Genomic DNA, 22157 nt, shown 5'->3' on the forward strand with positions numbered 1-22157 from the left:
TTATTTTATTTTATTTTATTTTATTTTATTTTTTTGGTACTGGGGATTGAACTGGGGTCCTTGTGCTTGCAAGGCAGGCCACCGAACCGCCGAGCTAAATCCCCAGCTATTTCCTTCTTTTTAAAGTTGAATGATATCCCATTGTGTGTATATACCACATTTTCTTTCTCCATTCGTCTGATGATAGATGTTTAGGTTGTTTCCACTTTGTGGCTGTTGTAAATAATGCTGCAAGGAGCATGAAAGTACAAATATCCCTCTCTTCATGATCCTGATTTCAATTATTTTATATAAGTACTGAGATTTGGTATCGCCAAATCACATAGTAGGTCTATTTTTAAGTTTTTGAGGAATCTGAATATTCTTTTCCTTAATGACTAGACCTAATTACAGTCTTACCAATACTATTCAAGTGTTCCCTTTTCTTTACACCCTCGCTAACTTTTTGTCCTTTTTGGTAATAGCCATTCTAACAAGTATGAGGTGATATCTCAGTGTGGTTTTGATGTGCATTTCTCTGGTGGTTACTGATGTTGAGTTCTTTTTCATATACCTGTTAGCCAATTGTATGTATTTTTTTGCAGGAATGTGTATCCAAATCCTTTGTCCATTTTGTAAAATTGTGTTTTGTTTTGCTGTTGATTTGTAGATGTTCCTTAAATATTTTAGATAGTAAACTCCTTATCAGATAAATGATTTGTGTGGTGGCTAAGATAGACTTTCAGTTTGACTCGCTTTGAGATCTTCCTAGGGGATGGTGGATCACTCTTCTGAGTGTGTTTCGGTAACTCAAATTGAGTACTATATCTAAGTCCCCCTCCTTTCTCTCTGGCACTGTTCCTCTACTCTACTTCCCAGCCTCTATGAACTAAGTAACTTTATTACCTCATGCTCTTCCTCCATGATGTTCCTGACTTGGAGACAGTCGACCATAGACTGAATCCTCTGAAACTATGAGCTAAGTTAAACTTTTCCTTTGAATTGTGTGTGTTAGATATTGTGTCCCATTAATGGGAAAACTGGCTAATAACATTGCAAATATTTTCTTTTTTCCTGTTGATTGCCTTCTCATTCTAGTGATTGTTTTTTGTGTTTTTTGTTTTGTTTTGTTTTTTGCTGTGCAGGAGCCTTTTAGATTGCATGTTAAATATTGTCAGTGCAATACAAATATCTTATATTCAGATTCAAGATTTTAAAAACTGGTTCATAATAAACAAGTATCCCCAAACAATTCTACAATTAAAGAAATAAAAATGTGTTACTTCTTTTCTCCTTCAGTTATAATAAAACCTGCTCACTAGTTCATTATACAATATATTGTGGGTGAATTCTCCCTAGCTAAGTCTGAGTTGAATATTATGTAATACGAAGGTGAGTGAAGGGGAGCACTGAGATGGAGCTTTCCATTGATGTTTTGGAGGAACTAATGTGTTGCAGATCTCTAAGACTACCTCCAGATTCAGTGATTCGTTAGGAAGAATCACAGGCCTCCATATACTGTTATACTGAGAACCAAAATTTATTACAAATAAAAGATACAAATGAAAATCAAAAAAGGTGGTTTGGGGCTACAACTTAGTGGCAGAGCCTAGCATGCTCCAGGCCCTGGTTTCAGTTACCGTTTAAAAAAAAAAAATCACAAAAGGTAAAGACAAATGCAGTGAAGTTTAGAGGAAACTGGGCACATGTTTTCAAGTCTTTGTCCAGTGGAATTGTTACTAACAAACGGTTAGTCCGTCCTTGTAGAGGGAAGACCTTCCGAAGCAGAATGTTTTTTCACTCAGTGTCATGAAGCCCAAAACGAAACTGAGGCTGAGCACCAACAGCACAAGTTTATTTAGTGGCCCAAGAATGGTGGGGAAAGGATATAGCCTAATACAGGGGATAGTCATGGGCTTTCTTCCTGGAATAGGCAAAGGTTTGTCCAAATTCAGTCGCCATCATTTGTTGTTGTTGTTGTTGTTATTTCTTTTATAGTGTGGTGCTTCCTGTCATGGCAGTTGATATATGTGTTACTTAACATAGAAATTGAATTACACTGTAGTATGAGGTCTTTCAAAGGTCATTTAGGCAAGCTTTTTGAACCTGACTGGTTCCAGCCCATCATCATGAGGAGGGGCTTTTAACCACTAAGCATTGTGTTCCCAAAGAAAGACACAGGGTGGAGTAAGAGGCAAGTAGGCCAGTAGATATTGTATTTTACTGGGTAACAGTTGCACAGGATGCACTTAATTTCTTCAGCAAGCAAGTTCTAGGGTGTTTCTTTTTAGTTTTCTTTTTTATTATTGGGGGAGGGGTTAAGACAGGGTTTCACTATGTAGTTGCGACTGACCTGGAACTCACTATGTAGCCCAGGTTGTTCTCGAACTCACAGCAATCCTCCTGCCTCAGCCTCCCGAGTGCTGGGATTACAGGCATGGGCCACCACGCCCAGCAAGGATGTATCTTTTTAAATTAGGGAGAAGAAAGCACCTTCTGCATAGCACAAACCAAAATTCCAGACTTCCACAAAGAAAGTGTTCACCATAAATCACTGTGTGTACACCCTTATTAGTTCCTGGAATGATGGAAATTCTCCTGAAGTCCAACTTCCCAGATGCCAACCAAGAGCCACTCTTATAAGTAGACCTTCAAAGGAGAGCCATCTCAGTACTGCTATATTTACTCTTTACAACTGAGCTCTCATTGCTCTTTTGGGTTTTGCCAGCTTTCATCTGGCAAAGTTAGTACTCTAACTGGTAAGGTAGGGTATCCTACACTCATGGGAGACAATCATAAGATTTGAGTTGCTTCCTCAGTTTAGTATGGATCCCTGGAGGCCCAGGCTCCCATCAAATGGAATCAACCCCATTGCTTACTTCCCACTTTTGAGAGATCTCTCTTCACAGCTCTTTCTACCCTCTTACAGATCAGAAAGCACAAAATCCACATGTGCATATTTATGAATTTCCTGGTGCTGTACCGGGGTTAAGAGCTAGATATTCTCTTTTTTTCATTCTCTGAGCTTGTAGTTTTAGATGTAACACCAGAAGTGACTCCCTAGAATGCCTCAGATCACTGATTCTTTGGAAGTTTAAAATCAGATGGAACTTAGCAATGGCAGTGGGACATTATCACTCCAGTTTCAAGTCTTTGTATTTCTTCCATAATGGTAGCTGTGCATGCCTAATGCTCTGAGTGCACTATTGAAAGGTGCATAATCGCTTCACAGTTATTTTCACTTTAATACAGTACTTAGTAATACAGCTTCAGGAACCATGTGTATGAAAGGCTCTTTATAAAATCAACTAATGTAATGTTCTACTCTAATTGCTTTCCATATAGATGTAATTCACTTATGGTAGTGAAGTGTGTTCTGCTAATGTAAAATGAAGAAAAGGAAATCAGCATAAGCTACTGCATTAGTTTCCCAAAACTGCCATAACAACTTTCTACAAACTTCATGGCTTAAAACAACAGAAATTCATTGTCTCATAATTCTGGGGGGAAGGTTTGAAACCCAGAATCCATGTGTTAGTAGGATATGATTCCCTTTCTGGTGGGTCGTGGTAAGCATTGATATTTGTTGACATATAGCTGTATGATTCCAAAATCTGCCTCCATCTTTATCTGGGCTTTTTTTTCTGTGTCTTTGTGCATTCTCTCCATTTTTTGAAAATTCTGCAATCATTACATTTAGGAGCTATCTTACTCCACTCCATATAATTTCATCTTAACTAATCACATCTACAAAGACCCTATTTCTACACTTTGAGTTTCTAAGTGAACATTCATTTTGGGGAGGGGTGCCTTGTAACCTACTACAACCACATATCCATTATGTCCATGCAGCAACATGGAAGAGTTTCCTATTGTCATTCAGATACTTCAAATCATGAAGGTTAGGGTGGTATTTGTGCATGAGAAATGGTCAAGAGAAAGAATGAAGCACTGTCATATAAAAAGAAATATTTTAAAAAGTCAGAATACTGCTATGAAAGTATTTATGCCAATGATATTAAGATAAAAATGTAATTTTTTTTATTTCTTGGTAAATCTCTTAAAATATCTATACTGAATGGGAAATATAGACCTAAATAGGTGCTAATAAAATCGGTGCTTAATGAGAAATATATCTCCATGAATCTTTATAAATGATACTAAGACACTGTATTGGAAGGTATATATTCTTGGTTACATGATGGCAAAAGTCTGTGTCTTACAGCCTGAACTATACTATCTCCTCTTAGAGGCAGTGTACTATAGTGTAAACAGCAAGGGCTTTGAAGCAGAGTCAGCTTTGATTTCAATTCATAGTTCTGCGATGTACTAGCCCTTGTGGTTTGGGTCAACTGCTTGTGAGTTCCAGGTTCCTGAGTTGAAAATGGAAATACTAATGTTAATTTTCACGAGTTATATGAAGAAAAATAAGATCATGCTTGTAAAAGACAAGGATAGAGAAGAAATTCAGATGATGTTGGTCGAATTAAGTTTTGCTCTAACTCAGTCTCTACACTGTCTCTGACTCAATTCTGGTCATCTCTGTGGTTTCCCAGGCAACTTACACTGACCCAACACTGAACTTGCTATATATAGTACATTTTAAAAGATCATTCTGACTGCATTATCCTCTACCATTTTTTTTTCTAGGATCCTCAAACTTGGAATCAAACATCTAAGCCCAAATGATGTAACCATTATAAAATATTTCATTAATGAATCAAATATGTCAATTTTATTCAACATTCGTAGCTTCTTTCAACACTAGCCCATTTGAAAAGACTTTGTCTAGGTTTGCTAAAGGCATTCTCATACTTCTATCGTCATAATTCTCATAATGATGTAAATAAAATGATAGGCTGGGTTGAGGTACCAGAGAGCTAAAATATTTTTGCTCAGTCAGAGTTTATCCTTTGACCAATTTACATTGGAGATAGACCTAATGTATCCTCTGGGTATAGGTCTGCTTTGATAAAAAATAAAAGTAGGAAATATCAATTTTGGAAATAACTATAGAGCTTTCAATGTCATTAACATTTGTCCCACTGTTTCCCAGTCAACTATTTAATAAGAATTTTCTCTCATATGCAGGATCTAATGGGGAAAGATGACAGGAAAGTAGAAGGGGAACTATTAGGGGAAGGGGGAGGGAGGGGAGGAAACTTGGTAGAGAGGGTGGATGCCATCAAAGCACAATTAATATGCACTGATTATTAGAACAGAAAGAGCTGTCATGGATGACCAACTGGAGTCTATTTCAAGGCAGAATGAGGACAAAGGGGAGAATGATTGACAGGATCCTACGAAAATAGGACTTCCTTTTACCTTTGGCTTTCATGACACTGTAGGGATCCATTAGTAAGCTGTAACTACTCTGATTGCCTTCGAGTAACCCTGGCTTGTTTATGGATAAGCAACATTAGAGTGGAATGTGGAGCTTTATTACTAGACCCTGGCATCTTAATGCTGGAAATGTGCCTGATGTTTTTGATGTCAGCCTGAGACAAACCAGACACATTCTGGCTTGGATGAAAGCCAGCTTTGTCCTGACCACCAGGTAGTCCCCTTCCCTCTTACCCAAGTCTTGCTGCTATCCTTGACGATACTTTTGGTCAGTAAATGTTACCAGTAAATTACACTCTGTGTAATCTTTTTTTAAATTTTGTACCAGGGATCGAACCTTGTGCTTGCAAGGCAGGCGTGGTGCCACTGAGCTAAATCCCCTGCTCGCTCTGTGTAATTTTGAATCAGTCTACTTGTTCCTTTGGTCTCATGGCAACTTGAGGCCTGTTCTCATACACCAATGTTAGATTTTGCCAAAAAAAGGCACATTCACCATGTTCCAATATTTTAGAAATAACTCAAGTCCTTCTATGAGTATCAAGCTTGCTGTGTGACTGACCGTCTCAACATGCACATTTACATTTGCTCTTAAAATTTGACCCAACACACTATTTGTTTGGGTTTGTTTGCTTGTTTGGTTTTAGTATTTTTTCCTGAAATCCCACAAACTCTGCATCAGGCCTTTGTGGGACCATAAATGACTTGGCTTATTATGTTTTTTGTTTTGTTTTGTTTGGGCCGTGAGGATGTTTTAATTGATTCCTAAACTAGTGTCTGTCTATCTCATATCCAAGGAAAGCCTTCCAAAGACTAATAGAAACTAGAGGTTGGGAAGGATTTACTTAGGCCAAACATCCTTTTCATACATCCCTGCAGACCAGTCCTCCAAAATAATCACATAGCTCTGCATGAAAGTCTCCAGTATTGGGCACTCTTTAAATACTGAGCCATTATTATGTGGTCTGACTGTTCTGACCAGGACTTTGCACAGTCTGACTGAAAGCTCTCTTAAATCAAGTTGGAATTTGTCTTGCTTTGACTCTTCTCATTGTTCTCTTTTTTAGTATTTTTATAAAATCACAGATTTTAATATATTTGAAGGATTCAATTCATCACAGTTATTCTTATTGGGGCTCAAATTATCCAATAGTTGTTCAATGTCATCTGTGTCCACATTGGCTCATCTTTACCAACTCTTCATCTTTGATAACTCACTTGCATTTTAGTGTGGTATGATGTTCCACGCTCATCTTGTATATTTCTTTACTGGGGCCAAGAACTAGCTACTACTCTAAGAAGCCCTCATTCATGTTCAATTACTTTCAAAATCATATTTGAGAGGAATTATCTTTTATGAATGATATACTTGTGTGATATTACAATAGTACTACTTTTGATAGAGAATACTTTTAAAATGTGTGCTTGTATATATGCCAATGATAACACCATTGTTTAGAAATAATCAATTTTAACATTTTACCTTCTGATCCCTCTTCCCACTGAAAGTTCCATGCTATGTCTCTCTTTTTCCTGAAGGGCGAAAGAGATGATGGGGGGAAAAATTGACACTTAGACAAAATAGATTGAATAGATATTTAACTTGTTAATCATTTCTTTAAAACCCCAATATTGACTATTAAGCATCCAGGAAAACCTGGCATGCGCGGGAAACTTTAAGTTTGGGTAATGTGGACTTTGTGAAAGCTGTTTTGCCATCATTGGTAGAGGCCTAAGATTGTCTGTAAAGTTACCGGAATCTAGCAGAAGGTAAGCAGAACTCCATATATTCAATGGAAATAAAAAGTGGACAAAATGAGGTCTTTAACAGAGCCTGAAAGTGTTTTTAACTTGTCAACCTTTCACTTGTAGCACCTATAATAAAGCTCTTCAAATGTTTAAAGCTGAGGTTTTAAACTGCAGGAGAGCTGTATAAAGCCTACATAACTGTTAATGTGCCTGTGGTCCAGCTCTGCTTATAGGGTTGTCATTGTTTCCTGTGAAAAGGCTGTGTTCTTATTTATATTTTAAATCTTTGGTAACTTTGTGCTTTCCCATGTTTATAGCAACTTTAAACATGAAGTAGATGCCAATGCCATTGACAAAATAATGTGAACTAAAGTGTCTTCTAAGTGTCTTTAATGTTTCCCCACAAATGTATCCAATGTGAAAAAAAACCTGAAAACTGCTTAACCTTCATCCCCAGCTCCTTGGATTCAACATCGCCTATAGCTTCTCTGGCTAAAAGAGGACCTAGTGCAATTTTCTCTCAAGCTCTGTCTCTGTCATGTTCCTTTTTGCCTGTATTCTTTTACTTTTTGTCTTTTGTTTACAGTCCAGTCAATTAACTGTAGGAGTTTATCAACATCTAGCATTCTTTTACACATAAAATAGCAAGCATTCCTCCAATCACTTTCTCAAAGTGTGTTCACCAAAGCAACAACGTAAACAGCTCTGGGAAGCTTGTTCGAAATGCAAATTCTCAAGCCTTAACCCAGACATACCAAACCTGAAACACAACGTTTTAGCAAGCCCTTTTGGTGATTGTGATGTGTGTTCAAGTTTCATTGCTTTAAACATGCACATGAAAGGGCTGGGGTGCACAGTTCATTGGAAGAGAACTTGTCTAATATAACTGAGCACTAACAGAGACCCAAAAGAAATCATATATCACTTGTACAACTGATAAGTCAAATGCATATTAAGTGAACAAAATAAATTTCCTCAACCGTTTAACATTGATTGCAAGTTTAATCAAATGCTTTTAAACATTTAATCATAAGCCAACAATTTCAGATTTCCCTGAATGCTGTAAACATTTTACAAAGGAATAAATACACACAAAATATCACATTGATTAGATAGTTGATTTTTTTACAACAAAACAGGGTGCAATGCTATTAATATGATAGATTTAATTTTGTTTTTTATCCTTAAACCTGTAATTCCTGCTGTTGTGTAGTCCTGTAATTTAAACTTCTATACATTGCTGTGTTATCAGGAATTTTACAAGAGCATACTTTTATATATTCTCAGGGTTTACATAATATTACTAGGCTGGAAAGAAAAAAATAATATGTCAGGAAGCCAAGGATGCACGTTAAGTGGATTGCTGACCACCTGATTCTGGTTGGTTAGTGAGAGCTCCTTCCTAAGGTCAGAGTGAATTAAACTCAGGCTGCTGTCCTCTAGGCTGATCACATAGTTTTTACTTTTTGTCATGGGATCTACACAGGTTTCCTATTGCTGCTTTGGCAAATTACCATAAACTTAGTGACTTAACATAAGCTTATTATCTGACTGCTCTGGCATTCAGAAATCTAAAATGGTCCACAGGGCTGTGTACCTTCTGGAGGCTCCAGGGGAAATCCAATTCCTCTCCCCTTACAGCTTCCAGAGTCTCTGGCTCTAGGCCAGCTTTCTCTGTCTTCAAAACCAGCATGACAGCATCTTCTCTTCTTTCTAACTTCTTGCCTCTCTCTCATAGAGACTCTTGTGATTATGTTGAGTCCTCCCCAGCAGAATATTCCCATCCCAAGATCCTTAATTTTATCATATGTGCAAAATTTCTTTTGGCTAAAATAGTAACATACAGGTTCTGGGAATTAAGATGTAAACATCTTTTATAGACATCTTATTCTGTCTACTACTCTATCCTTATTCCTGTTGATACAGGAAATAACACCAGAGATAAAATATGAAATATCATATCTTCCAACCTGTTAGCTGTCCAGAGGTCTCTGATCACTCACTGGGTTGGTTGATGTCTATCTAGACTTCATTAGGCCCAGTGTTTGTTCTTTGAGGAAGCGTGCACGTCTGGTCATCTTGTCTTTATATTGAGGCCTGGCTTTCAGTTGATGTGTCTTCAGTCACATCTGTGGCATGTTTCACCTTTGTCCCGATCTTCATGAGGACCTAGCCCTATCTGACTGCCTGTAATATTTCTACCTGACTCATCTGTCTATAATACTGGCTTTATGTAAATTCTAACTTTTTAAGAAATCTAAAAGATGAGGTGTTCTTTTCCTTCTATTTGATAGTTTTAAATCTCTGCAGTACATGACTCACTGTAACATCCTATAATACACTCACCTGGTCTGGTTTTCATTGATGGGAGGTCAGGGGAATGGGAAAAAATAAGAACCATGATACATCATGTAAAGGTAGTAAAGGTGCAAGATCCTAATGATGAATGTAACTGTATTGCTTACCTTAAATGTACCAATAAACTTAATGAAAAAAAAACTTTCTTATTGGTACTGAGTTATAGTCAGAGTCATCAAAGGATTTCTTTCTCAGAGAAAAAGAAAAATGAATCCAAAAATTTAGATTTATTTTTGAGGCAGTTAACTAAGTTATTATTTTGGAATAAATGGTTGTATCATCTTTTTAATTGGAAATTTTATGATAATTGGTGCTAGTTAACTTCTGGACTCCTCTTCTGTACTGCTTTTATGTAGTAAATGTTCAAATACTGATGGTGCCTGTTCATTTATGGTACAGTTTTTAATATTTCTACAACTATTTGACTTATACATTATGTTAACTCTTTATGGTTTATGCAGATTAAAAATAACACATCTGACTCTGAGAGGCTGAGTCAGGAGAACTGCAAATTTGAGCCTAATATAGGCAATTTAACTACTTAGCAAGACCTTGCACAAGACCTTGCACAAAATAAAAAATGGTTGGGAATGTAGCTCAGTGCAAAGGTCCTGGTTTCAGTCCCCAGTACCACAAAAGTAAATATGCAAATAAGTAAATATGCATATCTTTATGAACAGAAACATACTTAACAAAAATCTCACAAGATATGCATCTATAGCTAAAATTATACATAAATATTTTGTACATTTTTTTCTCTTTTTTTTTTTTTGGTACCAGCGATCAAACTTGGATCCTTATGCTTGCAAGGCAGGCAGTGGAACCACTGAGCTAAATTCCTGGCCCTTTACATATTTTAATAAATAAAATATATATAACAGTCACCCTTGTCTGATATTTCTGTTGTACTTTTGTACATTTACTTTATTTTAACTTTTCTTATAAGCATCACAGGTTTTTACAAAGAAGAATTTACCTCACATAATGATATTCATCATTATAAATAATCACAAGTTAAAAAGGGAAAGCACTTTCAAGTTGAGTCCTTCTCTTGTTAGCAATGTCCCTGCCATGTTTTGTTTAAGGTAAAGTCTCACTACGTAGCTCAGGCTTTCCTTGAACTTGCAGCTATCCTCCTGCCTCAGCCTTCTGAGTTCTGGGATTATAACTGGTAGCTGGGCACTACCATACCCAGCTGTTCCTGCCATTTTTAAAACATTGTCTGGCAACAATGGGGTATTACAGACTTATTCTGATTTTATCCTGCCTAAGGACATGGAATTGGCTTTTACTGATTTCTGATTTTTATTCTCTTATTTTAAATATAGGGCAATATTAGAGACCAAAATCTGTGTAGTAGGGTTGTTGAATGAGCCACACTGGCTTTTACTGATTTCTGAGTTTTATTCTCTTATTTTAAATATAGGACAATATTAGAGACCAAAATCTCTAGTTGGGATGTTGAATGAGGAAAACTACTGTTACTGTGCTGACATGGGATTATTCTTGATAGTGATTGAGCTGAAAAAAAAAACCCTTACTTTATAAGCGTATACAATCTCATTCCTTCGAGTAAAACGTGTTGCTATCCCTCGTTTCTTTTCCTTTTTAATAAAAGAAGGAATTGAATAGAAAAATATAAAGGGTTCTGCAGGGATTCTTGCAGACATAATGGATCAATAGCTAGAACTATAGCTTCCTGAGAGCTAGAACACCATGCTGGAATCACAAAATTCTAATTCTGTCTTCCCCATGATCATGAAGAAAAGATCTCAGAGGATAGTACTCCTTGTATCCTGCATAAGGTACTGCACTGTGTATTCATTTCTGCTTGCTTTTTTTGGTCAGTGCTGGGATGGAACCTAGGGCCTCTTACATGCTGTGCAAACGCTCTACCACTGAGCTCTAGCTCCAGCCCTCTCTACTTGTTTTTCATTATTGTCCTTTATGCTGAACCCAAACTTGTCGAGTACATGTTTTCATAGTCATCACCTTATTCTGGCCTCTCTGAACTGTCAGAGCAGCTGGAAGAGCGCCTCAGAATTGACAGAATAAATTAATTTTACTTGCTGAAGGATGGGTCATACTGTAATCACAAAATTCCACTTTTGATGTCTTCATGATAATGGCACAGAATTTCCTAGGGTATGTTCTTCTTGGAATGCAAATGTCACACAGTGCCTATCTGTTCCAGCTGCCTGGACAAATCCCAGGGTTGTCTTCCTCTTGCCTTTTACCATTGATATCGCCAATCTAAATATTTTTCTTGCCAGCTTCTGTTCCTCTTTTGTCACAGGGGCAATTTCTAGGCCTGTCAGATGGTGTTAGCAGATTGGAGGGTCTGCTCCACATAGTGAAACTTGTTGGAGAAACAGGAAGGAAAGGATGACCTTTTCTTACTTTCTTTTTTTTTTTTTTTTTTTTTTTTTATTTTTTTTTTTTTTTTTTGAGACAGGTCTCACTATGTAGTTGAGACTGACCTGGAACTCACCATGTAGCCCAGGCTGGTTTCTAACTTGCATCGATCCTCCTGCCTCAGCCTCCTGAATTCTGGAATTAACAGGCATGTGCCGCCACACCCAGCCTTACTTTTCTTATAGTGTGAGATGAGATTTCAGCAACTACTCAGATTTTGTACCTCTACATTGATCCAAATGTGCAGTCCAGTAGCAAAGTAACCCACTCTCTCTCCATGTAGCCCAGGCTGGTTTCTAACTTGCATCGATCCTCCTGCCTCAGCCTCCTGAATTCTGGAATTAACAGGCATGTGCCGCCACACCCAGCCTTACTTTTCTTATAGTGTGAGATGAGATTTCAGCAACTACTCAGATTTTGTACCTCTACATTGATCCAAATGTGCAGTCCAGTAGCAAAGTAACCCACTCTCTCTCCTCCCTCTATTTTCTAGGACAAGGGTTCCAAGCCTACTCCTCATATTAGAATAATTTGAGGAACTTTAAACAGTGACATGGAGCTGTGGGTATAGCATAATATTAAAGCATGTGCTCAGCTTGCAGGCATCCCTGAGTTTTGTACCCGTACACCTACACACACACCACACACACACACACACACACACACACACACACAACCTCGACTCCATCACCATAGCTTCTGATTTAACTTTCCGCAGGGCAAAATATGGTATTAGGATATTGTAAAGCTCCATAGGTGAAGAGAACCCTGTTGTAGGTAATGCTGGGCAACCTCAGTAAAGTCAACCATGTACAGTCCCATGAATTTCACCAGAGAAGTTCCTGAAATACCTAACTTGACATTATAAACAGTGCAAGTGATTTTTTACTGCTTTGCTTCAGGACCTCTGTGTTCAAAAGAGGGAACCATAAACACCAGCACTTTTTAATCTTCTTGAAAGATAGAAGGGGAATGGGGAAAAATGAGAACCAATATTTGTCATGTAAAGGATCCCAATGATAAATGCAACTGTACTGTATGCTTAAAAAGTACCAATAAACTCAAGGAAAAAAAAAAGAAAGATACAACTTCTCTAATTGATCCCCTAGCATTTTCTTCTTTCAGTCTCATCATTCCTCACTCTCTTATGCCTTTGCTCTAATTATTTCTAGGTATCACAGTCTTCTTAACCTGTGTGGTTAAATTAATGTTTATATTTGATACACAATAAATCTAGCCAAAGTCAATAACACATTGAAAAGTTCATGAAAATCCTAAAAGTTTGGCAGTTTGTGCTTCTAGCTCCCACAAATAACTCGAGGGACTACAATAAAAGTAAATCTGCTTTTCTATCTGTGATATTTCAGAAAGTCAACAACTGCAGTGCTGATCCATATATTTTACCTTACCTGTACATACTTTAGGAATCCATGCATGTTTAAAGAAGCCTGAAGTATGAAAGTATCACATGTGTAATGGTTTAGGTCAGAAATGGTTCCCTTGCTGTTAGGAGGTGGGGCCTGGTCAGAAGGCAGCTCCTGCCAACTCCTCCCCTGACTCTGCTTCTACGAGCCTGCCCTGAGCTGAGTGGCTTTCCTCCACCAGACGTTTACACCATGCCTTCCTGCCTTGGAGCCAGCCAACTGTGAACTAAAAATGAAAGCCAAAGTAAACCAGCCCTCTTTTAAATTGCAGATGTTAGGGATTTTGTCCCAGTGCCAAGGAAAGTGACTAAGATGATATATAAGGTCACACTCCCCTGCCTTTCTCTCTCAAAGAAGTTTTAGGTATAAAATTAACTAATTCTTTTAAAATATGGAGTTGATAGCTGGTTATGATTATAAATCTTACTGGGATGTTTATCTCCATCTAAGTTACTTTCACATGATATAGTCAGATGCCTGTATTTCTATACAGACATTCCTCATTTAATGACCGAGTTATGTCCTTGCAACTAGGTTGTTAAATGAATTAGTCACTAAATGAGGAATTTTATATAGTATGTACATTTCAATACTCAGAAAAAAGAAATGGCCAAAGAAAACTTCAAATTGGTGTCCTTGTTTTTGTTTGCCTCTTTTCTCTCATTGAGTTTATTGGTACGTTTTAGGTATACAGTACAGTTACATTCATTATTGGGATCTTGTACATTTACATGGCAGGTCTGGGTTCTCATTTTTTCCCCTTGTTCCTGCCCTCCCTTCACCTCCCTCCTGCCCTCCCCATTTACAAACACTTTATTTCCATTTTCTCATTTTTTCCTTTTCCCTTGTTACCTTTCCCCTACCCATCCCACTTCCCCTACACCTTTATCCCTTTTCTTCCTATTTCACATTGTCAATTATCCCATTAGGATCTTATGTACCATTATAGTTTTTCACACCAGAGAAACTATTTGGTATTTACATTTTCCTAAATGACTCTAATTTCTCATTCTTTATGGCTGAGTAGTATTCCATTTGCCTCTTTTTTTCCTGACATATTATTGTGGTTTTTTTTCATTGACTTTATTGGTACATTTTAGGCATACAATACAGTTACATTCATCATTGGGATCTTGTACCTTTACATGACAGATCTTGGTTCTTACTTTTTCCCCTTGTCCCTGCCCTCCCTTCACTCCCTCCATCCTTCCCTATTTACAAAGTCTTTGCTTCCATTTTTTCCTTTTCTCATATTTTTTCTTGTCCCTTATTTCCTTTCCCCTACCCTTCTCACTTCCCCTACACTTTTAGCCTTTTTCTTCCTATTTCACATTACTTTTACATGCAGCACTGTAATGTATAACAGTGCCGGAGGCTGCAATATTAATTATTCCCCAAAGCAGGTTATAAGCAGTGCAGGCTGTAAAGAGTTAACCCCGCAATTGGCTTATTTATAGAAGTGTGCCCAGCAGATGCCTATGTGTTGAGGTCAGAGTAACTTGCTAGTTGTATTCCCACAACTAAAACCTTCTTACTAGAACAGTGTTCTAATCACAACCATATATTTTGCCTATCCTAATCTTAAGCAATGCTTTGTATTAGTTTCCATAGTAACTGCACAACTGTGCACCCTCACACATAGTACTACCCTTGCACATAGCTCACATTTATCCCAATTGATTACCAATAAAAATCAATGGCTTGGCCTGACTTAGTACCTTTGTTGGTTGTACTGGCGTTGGTCATTATGGCACCCCACTTTCTGTCTCTCTTAGTTCTGTCTTTGAGGTTTTTGTTTTTGTTTTTCTTGGGCCTACATCGTACACTGGGCAGGAGACTGGATTTTACCACAGAGGTTTCTGGTAATATTTCAGGGGTCTACAGTATAATACAACATAAAACTACAGCATAATAAAAGTCAACAAAGTACTGTATAAACAAGGTGTGCTATACAAAAAAATATATTAAGGCTCTATAAACAAGATGTGCAGAACTGTGCAAAAAACAAACAAACAAAAAAAAAGGACAGACCTTAAGTCCAAACAGTTGTTAAACAGTAGGTTATTAAATGAGGAATATCTGGAGTATGGTACATTGGAACATCTGTACTGGGAAGGTGATTTGTACCAAGGTCCTGAAAAGGGAAAAAGCAGGTGTAAAATTCTTTTAAATTCTATGCTTTATGTTAGTAGTTCTTTGGAAGATTATCTAAATCACTTAAGGAACTCAGTAACCATACAACGACCCAGGCCTACACTATATCTAGAGTCTAGGATTCTGTGTCTTTTATTAATGGTTCTCTTAGCTTTGATACACACCAAACTATAGGAACTGTTGTTGCAAGGCATGAGATAGATTGGGATAGCTGATTATGCTAATGAAGGAGCCTGTAAAGGAAAGTGGCAAATTATTCTTTTCACAGAAGATTTGAGAAGACTTCTTCCTTCAATTGACCTAGAAATCACTCCCTGTCATTGTAGCTACCATCTCAGAAGTTTTGTTTAGTTGATTTTTTTGTGTGATTAAGATTCTAAGAAAAAAAATGGATTGTATTTTAAAAAATATGGTACCCTCAATTCCTTCTTGATTAGGAGTTTCAAATTTTAATATGTAAGTGAATTACCTGGAATTCCTATTAAAATGCAGATTCTGCTTCAGTAAATCTGAATGGAGCCTGCTGTACTTCTTTTGCAGGTGATGCTGATGTTCAGAGGAGCAACTGCTAGCTTTGGTTCTCTGCCGTAGCTGCAAATCGGAATCTCCTGGGAAATTTTTTAAAGCAATGATCTTTATGTCTCTGACTTAGTCACTTTCCTATCATTAATGCAAAATTCCCAACACTCACGACTTAAAGGAGAGGTTTATGTTTGGTCACAGTTTAAAATCCCGTGATTGGCTGGCTCCGATGCAGAAACTACATGGTGGAAGGGCCTGGTGTCAAAAAGCGCAAAAGAGAAAGATGGTGGTACTTTGGTTCAGGCTGGGAAGGGAGAGGAATGTGGAAGCAAGTGGGTTCTGTGTCAGTAGAACTTCAGCACAAGTGCATGTCCTGATGCCCCAGTGTAAATAACTGATATAATCAAGGTCAGTGCTGGCTGTGGTAAATAACATATAACCAAGGTCTACTTGCACATGCCACTATTGTGTATTTTGGTGTAAATTTAGACTGTAAAGAGTCCTGGTGAGAGACTGCGCTACCAAATACAGCTGTGAGAATGAGCAGGCTAGGGGCCCGCAGACTGCTATGTAGGTGTACACGACTGAGCTGAGCAATTGAGAATAAAGGCAGGTTCAGACTTTTGCCAAAGTTCTGCATCTCTTCTTTGGGTTGCCCGGATCTCAAGAGAACCTCCACAGCCTGAACTGGTGACAAGACCTCTGAGTGGACTGCTCATGTTATGGTGGCCAGAAACAGAGAAGAGATGAATCCACTGATGAGTATAGTGCTCCCTGATACAATCACCTTGCACACACAGGAGAATTTGGACAGAAATGTTATATCTAAACAAAAAGTCATACTCCTTGAGATTTTGATTTTTCTGACAATTAATGGCATATGGCCTAAATAGCAATAGTTTTTAAAACTCTCCAAGTGACTTCCATGTACAGCAAGATTGGCAAACTCCTTGCCTTAGTCCACAACCAAAAGCTAACCAAAATTATCTGTTTTTCCAGAGAAATTATAAAATGAGTCTTTAAATCACCTTGCCTTGGCTGGGGATTTAGCTCAGTGGTTCCAGTGCCTGCCTAGCAAGCTCAAGGACCTGAGTTCAATCCCCAGTACCAAAGGAAGAAAGTAACTCACCTTGCCTTGTATATGGTGTGCTATATTTCAGAGCAGTGCAAATCTTGATATCCCCCGATTAAGAATAATATATGAAATTTCATGAAGACCATTTGATTTTTTTCTAAGATTGTTTTTTATAATTCTGCCCTTTATAAACTTTTTTTGCATGTGTTAAAAATGTACTTTCTTTTATTAAGTGACTGTAAAAACGTTACCTATTTGCTTGTTTCTCATGTCCTCAATATGCTAAATAAGGAGTTGAGACTCCTATGGTTTTGGAAATTTTGCTGATTTATAACTGAAAATCTGGAAACTATGGGTATAAGAAATCTATAAGAATTTGAAAACAAATATGAGACTCTCAGACTTACTGTTACAAGAATATGGTATTCAGTCTTCTATCCTCTAATCTCTGGGGGCAAGGAGTCTTTTGAGTGAGCTATGAATTTTATAAGCACCAGAGCTCATTGTTGGCTATGTCAGGCAGGTCCACTAATAAGCCAACTCCAGGATGGAATGACAAGTGCAAGAGGTGTATAAGGGAAACACCTTTGAAGAATAAAGGAAGGAACAGGAGGGAGACTAGAGCTGGGCTACTCCTGACAGAGCACCCCAAGGGAGTTGGGAGAGGAGTCTTCATACTGGGTGCACTTCTGACCACCTGGAAGGAGGGTGGGTAATGGAGAAACCCAGATCATAGCACAATTCTGAGACTGTCTCAGCCAGACCAGGCCAATGGGGAACCAAGAGCACAGGCTGCCTAAAATAGAGGTCCTGAAACAGGCAGGTGCGGCCTAACTCTAGTTTCCCTGTCACACTTGGTCATTGGTCATTGAAGTCATGGATCATTGGGATGAGAACACCCCAGGGGGAGTCTGGCTTTAGCAGGATGCTGCAGTGGATCTGGAAAGCACAGTGCTGCTGGCAGGAGGCTGTCAGCCAACACCTCTCCTCCCAGCATGTTCTGTCATGGAGGCCATCTGTATCTGCATTTCTGTGGCTGCTACACTGGCACTGTCAGTTTTGTAAGGAAAATGTGTAATTTTCATGGGATGATGTAATAGAAAATTAGCCATAGGCCATTTCCTTAATGTTTCTCTGTATATCTTGCTTTTGGTTTTCGCCTTTTTAACTTAATGGCCATTTATCAATTAGAATTTGTCATTATGTGTTTTGGGGCCACAATTGATTTGTTTCCATAAAAAATACTGTCTTTGTCTCTTTCTTCATTGCTGGAACAAAATACTAGTCACCCATAACTGAAGGAGGGAGGAGTTTATTTCAGCCCACAATTTGAAGAGGCTTCAATCCATGGGCAGAACAACATGGATGAGGAGCATAACAGAGGAAAAGGTGCTTATGTCAAGGAGACCAGGAAGCAGAGAGCAAAGGGAGGAGCTGGAAAGGGAGATAACTTCTTCCAGGCCATGCCCTCAGCGACCTACTTCTTTCCACCAGACCCCCCCTCCTGAGAGATGTCAGCTATAATCCCCCATAATCCAATCGCTTTCCAAAAGGTTCACCTTTGAGTGCATGAGGATCTTGTGGCATATGTAGATATAAACCATAATATGATATCGCTTGTCACTGAATAAAATGTAGGTAGAACCACATCTGTCTTCTGTAGTGATTAAATGTTTAATGTTAGCTTTTAAATCTGTCCTGTTGATATGTAGTTATAACTTAGGAAAATGCTAATGTATTAGCACTTTAAATAATTATTTAGGCTCTTGTATTAAAGAAGTTATTAAGTACAATTAACTTATATTATCTTTTCTTTATTTGCCACAGTGTGTTATCTAGCATGACAGATGCTGTGTTGGCTCGAGTGTTTAACCATTCAGATCTGGACATCCTGGCTAAAGAAGCATCCATCCCAATTGTCAATGGGCTGTCTGATATGTATCATCCTATCCAGATCCTGGCTGATTACCTCACACTCCAGGTTGGCGTAGTTTGCCTTACAAAAGAGTGATATAAACAAATAATACTTGACTAGCTTAAGTGGAACTGTTTACTTAAGTGAAGGTGTTAGTCTTCTATTTTCAAATATCACCATGGCAAAGAATTATTGTATATGTGTGCATACTGCATATCCCAAGGAAAGAAGGCATTGTTAGAAACAGACTATAAGATCTTTCTGAGCTAAATCCTGTTCCCAGTCCCCATCAGTCTCCTCTCACATCTCTTGTTCTTTCAATCACTGTGCTTTTTGGTGCCATATTTAACACAATGAATGAATAGTGAATGCTGGAGCATACAGAGTGGACAAGCTTTATGCGATCTTACATAATCAGAGACTGTGGCTTGGGAGTGAAGGCCAATGGAGCGTGCTTTGAATATTTACTAAAGCGCTTTTAAAAAGGAGGTCATTTTCTATTATTTTTAATAAATTTGTTGTGTAAAAGTAGAGTTAAAACATGCAGGATTTATGGAGAAGTGGCTCTAATTTAGCCATGTGCTCCCAAATCAAGACCTTGAATAACTAAAACAATTATTTCCCTTGGTTTCCCTCAGCCAGTCCACATGGTATTACCACTTGAAATCCTAACAACTGTGGTTATTGTGTCTATGAATCTGAGGAGGCAGGAGCACTGGATAGGCCCATCTTCCTCCCCATTTGAAGAAACTATACACATTTAAATGTGAGGTTCAATCTCAAATGAAACTGTTCAGAAATGAAAACAAGATCCATGCAGAAGAGAAGCAGTGACATCAGATCCCAGCTTGTTGTCTGTGGTTGTGGCTTTACATAGATACCAGATAATTTAAGGCTTCTCCTTGGGGTTTTATCATTAGTCAATTATAAATTCATTGAGGGAAAATGAGCCGTTTTATTCCTCACCAGTGTCCCCTACAGGACCTTGTGCAATGCCTTTATACAGGAGATACTAAAATAGGATTTCAGTAAATGAATAACAGCTTATCAAGACCATGGGATCTGAATCAGATGGACTCCGATTTAAATTCTAGCTTAATCATCCAGTAGTTCTGTAATCTCCAAATTACGTAGCCTTTCTCTCTTTTTAATCTTATCTTTATAAATACATAAATATCCAAAATATGTGGGACCTACAGACACTTCAAGAAAAATAACTCAAATGCCCATTATGTCCATCACAGTTTTGTTAAATCTTAATGTGATGGGGGAAGAGTTTAGAACTATTGTTTTTAATTAATATGTTATAGATAGAAATGCATAACTCTGCCTAATACCACTTACTCCCATTACACAAAGACATTATTGTCCTGATGTTTGTATTTATAATTCCCAGATGTGTGTTTATACTTAATATACCTTTATACCCATAAACAACCAACAGTATTGTTGGGCACGTTTTCAACTTTTTATATAAATGGGAATATGCTCAGGGTCACCATGTCATGTTCCAGGTAAATTGTTTTCCCCTTTCTTAAACCAAAGAACGAAGCTGTTTGGGAGCAGTGATGTCTGTCTCCTTTGTTTTAGTTATATCTCCAGGGCCAATGGTGATGTCTGAACATTGATGTTGCTCATTTGTTGAAACGAATTGAATTGTGATTCAGACTTGAAATGTGTGAAAATCCGAGTCTCTGTAGTAGGTCATATGATGTTATGGTTTGAGATATTAGGAGGTCTTACTATTGCTTTGTGAATATGCATTCATGCTATTGAATTCTTCTGTACTATGCAGAAAAGTTTAGTAGCTTTTTCCTTCCAACATGACATTATAATTGAGGTAGGTAAAGGCTATTTCCTTTACTTTAATCCTAATCATTGTTTCACAAGAGTGGATTTCCTTCTGGATTTAATCTGCTTTATCCCTTGCCTTTTAGGAACACTATGGCTCTCTCAAAGGTCTTACCCTCAGCTGGATAGGGGACGGGAACAATATCCTTCACTCCATCATGATGAGTGCAGCAAAATTTGGTATGCATCTTCAGGTAGCTACTCCAAAGGTATGGAAACTTTCTGGTTTAAAAATGAACTTCCCACTTCAGTCAGATGCAATCACCTAGTGAGAACAAATCTCTTTTCCATTCAAGAACAGTATAAGTAAGGCCACAAAATTTATCTTATGTTACCAGCCCTACTATTACGAAGCTTTCTGGCCTCTTAAGAGCCCAATTTCCTATCTTTACAATAAACACTAGTCTTGGCTGATGCCTTTCATTCTGTGAGTCTGTGTTAAAAGCATGTCTGCATTCCCTTTGAATGCCCGGATACTGGCCATTAAGATGACTGACATCCTGGTGCATTATCACCACAGAGACTGAAGAAAGCGATGAAAGCAAAACAGCATAGATTGTCAGCATACGGGAACGATGCTGTCATTTTTTAAAATACTGCAATTTGGTTAAAAAAAAAAGTCAATCCAATGTCAAGGTCACAGGGGCATCTCTACCACTTTAGTGTTTCAAACCGTAACTCCAGGAGCCCTTTGGCTTTTTAAATCTGAGTTCCACACAGCTGTGAACATGACCCCTGCATACTTTCTACCCTGTTTTTGATCTATGGGAAGCCTAACTTCTTTCATAGAGCCCTTTTAGCCCTTTTAATACACAAGAAATGGTAAGAGTTGTTGCCTCTAAAGAGATCTAGAAGGCTGGGCTGTGGCTCACAGGTAGAGTATTTGCCTAGTGTTCACCAGGGCCAGGGCCTTGGGTTTAATCCTCAGCCCCACGAAAAGCAAAACAAACAAAAATAGAGGAGAACTAAGAGATTCAAGGAGAGAAGTGGAGGGAGACCTTATTTTAATCACATATACGTTTATATGATTTTTAATTTAATTAACATGCCAATGTTTACTCTATACAATAACAAATACTTACATAATTAATTACACTAATATAAGACTTAGTAAGAGAAACCCCATTCAAGATACTCCCAACCTCATACAGAATAAGCCTCTTAGAAAATCAGAATAAACCCTTCAAGAGATTCAAACACAAACCAGCTCTAAAATGTGCCCACAGAACTCTGTAAATACCCAATCTCTACTGAATTTTTTTTCTCCATAATGTTTTTTATCTACTAGTGTCCTATAAGGAGTCTTTTGAAAGGAAATTTCCCCTGAACAGCAACTATTTCCAAAACAGTCTTAATTTGTGGTAAAAGATAGGAT

General features: G+C 37.9%; 1 protein-coding gene and 1 pseudogene across 1 annotated transcript in view; one reads left to right on the plus strand and one right to left on the minus strand.

Annotated features, from left to right (window-relative positions):
• Otc (ornithine carbamoyltransferase) overlaps positions 1 to 22157 on the plus strand; it is a 66571-nt gene that overhangs the window by 32625 nt on the left and 11789 nt on the right. Inside the window, exons 5-6 of the mRNA XM_010636205.2 lie at positions 18844 to 18997; positions 20869 to 20991. Coding sequence (XP_010634507.1) covers positions 18844 to 18997; positions 20869 to 20991 — 277 coding nt within the window. The remainder of the gene's footprint in view (positions 1 to 18843; positions 18998 to 20868; positions 20992 to 22157) is intronic.
• On the minus strand, positions 11319 to 15011 carry LOC104870538 (annotated as a pseudogene).

Source organism: Fukomys damarensis, unplaced genomic scaffold, assembly GCF_012274545.1.
Source record: "Fukomys damarensis isolate Sample0158 unplaced genomic scaffold, DMR_v1.0_HiC HiC_scaffold_39, whole genome shotgun sequence".
NCBI lineage: Eukaryota > Metazoa > Chordata > Mammalia > Rodentia > Bathyergidae > Fukomys > Fukomys damarensis.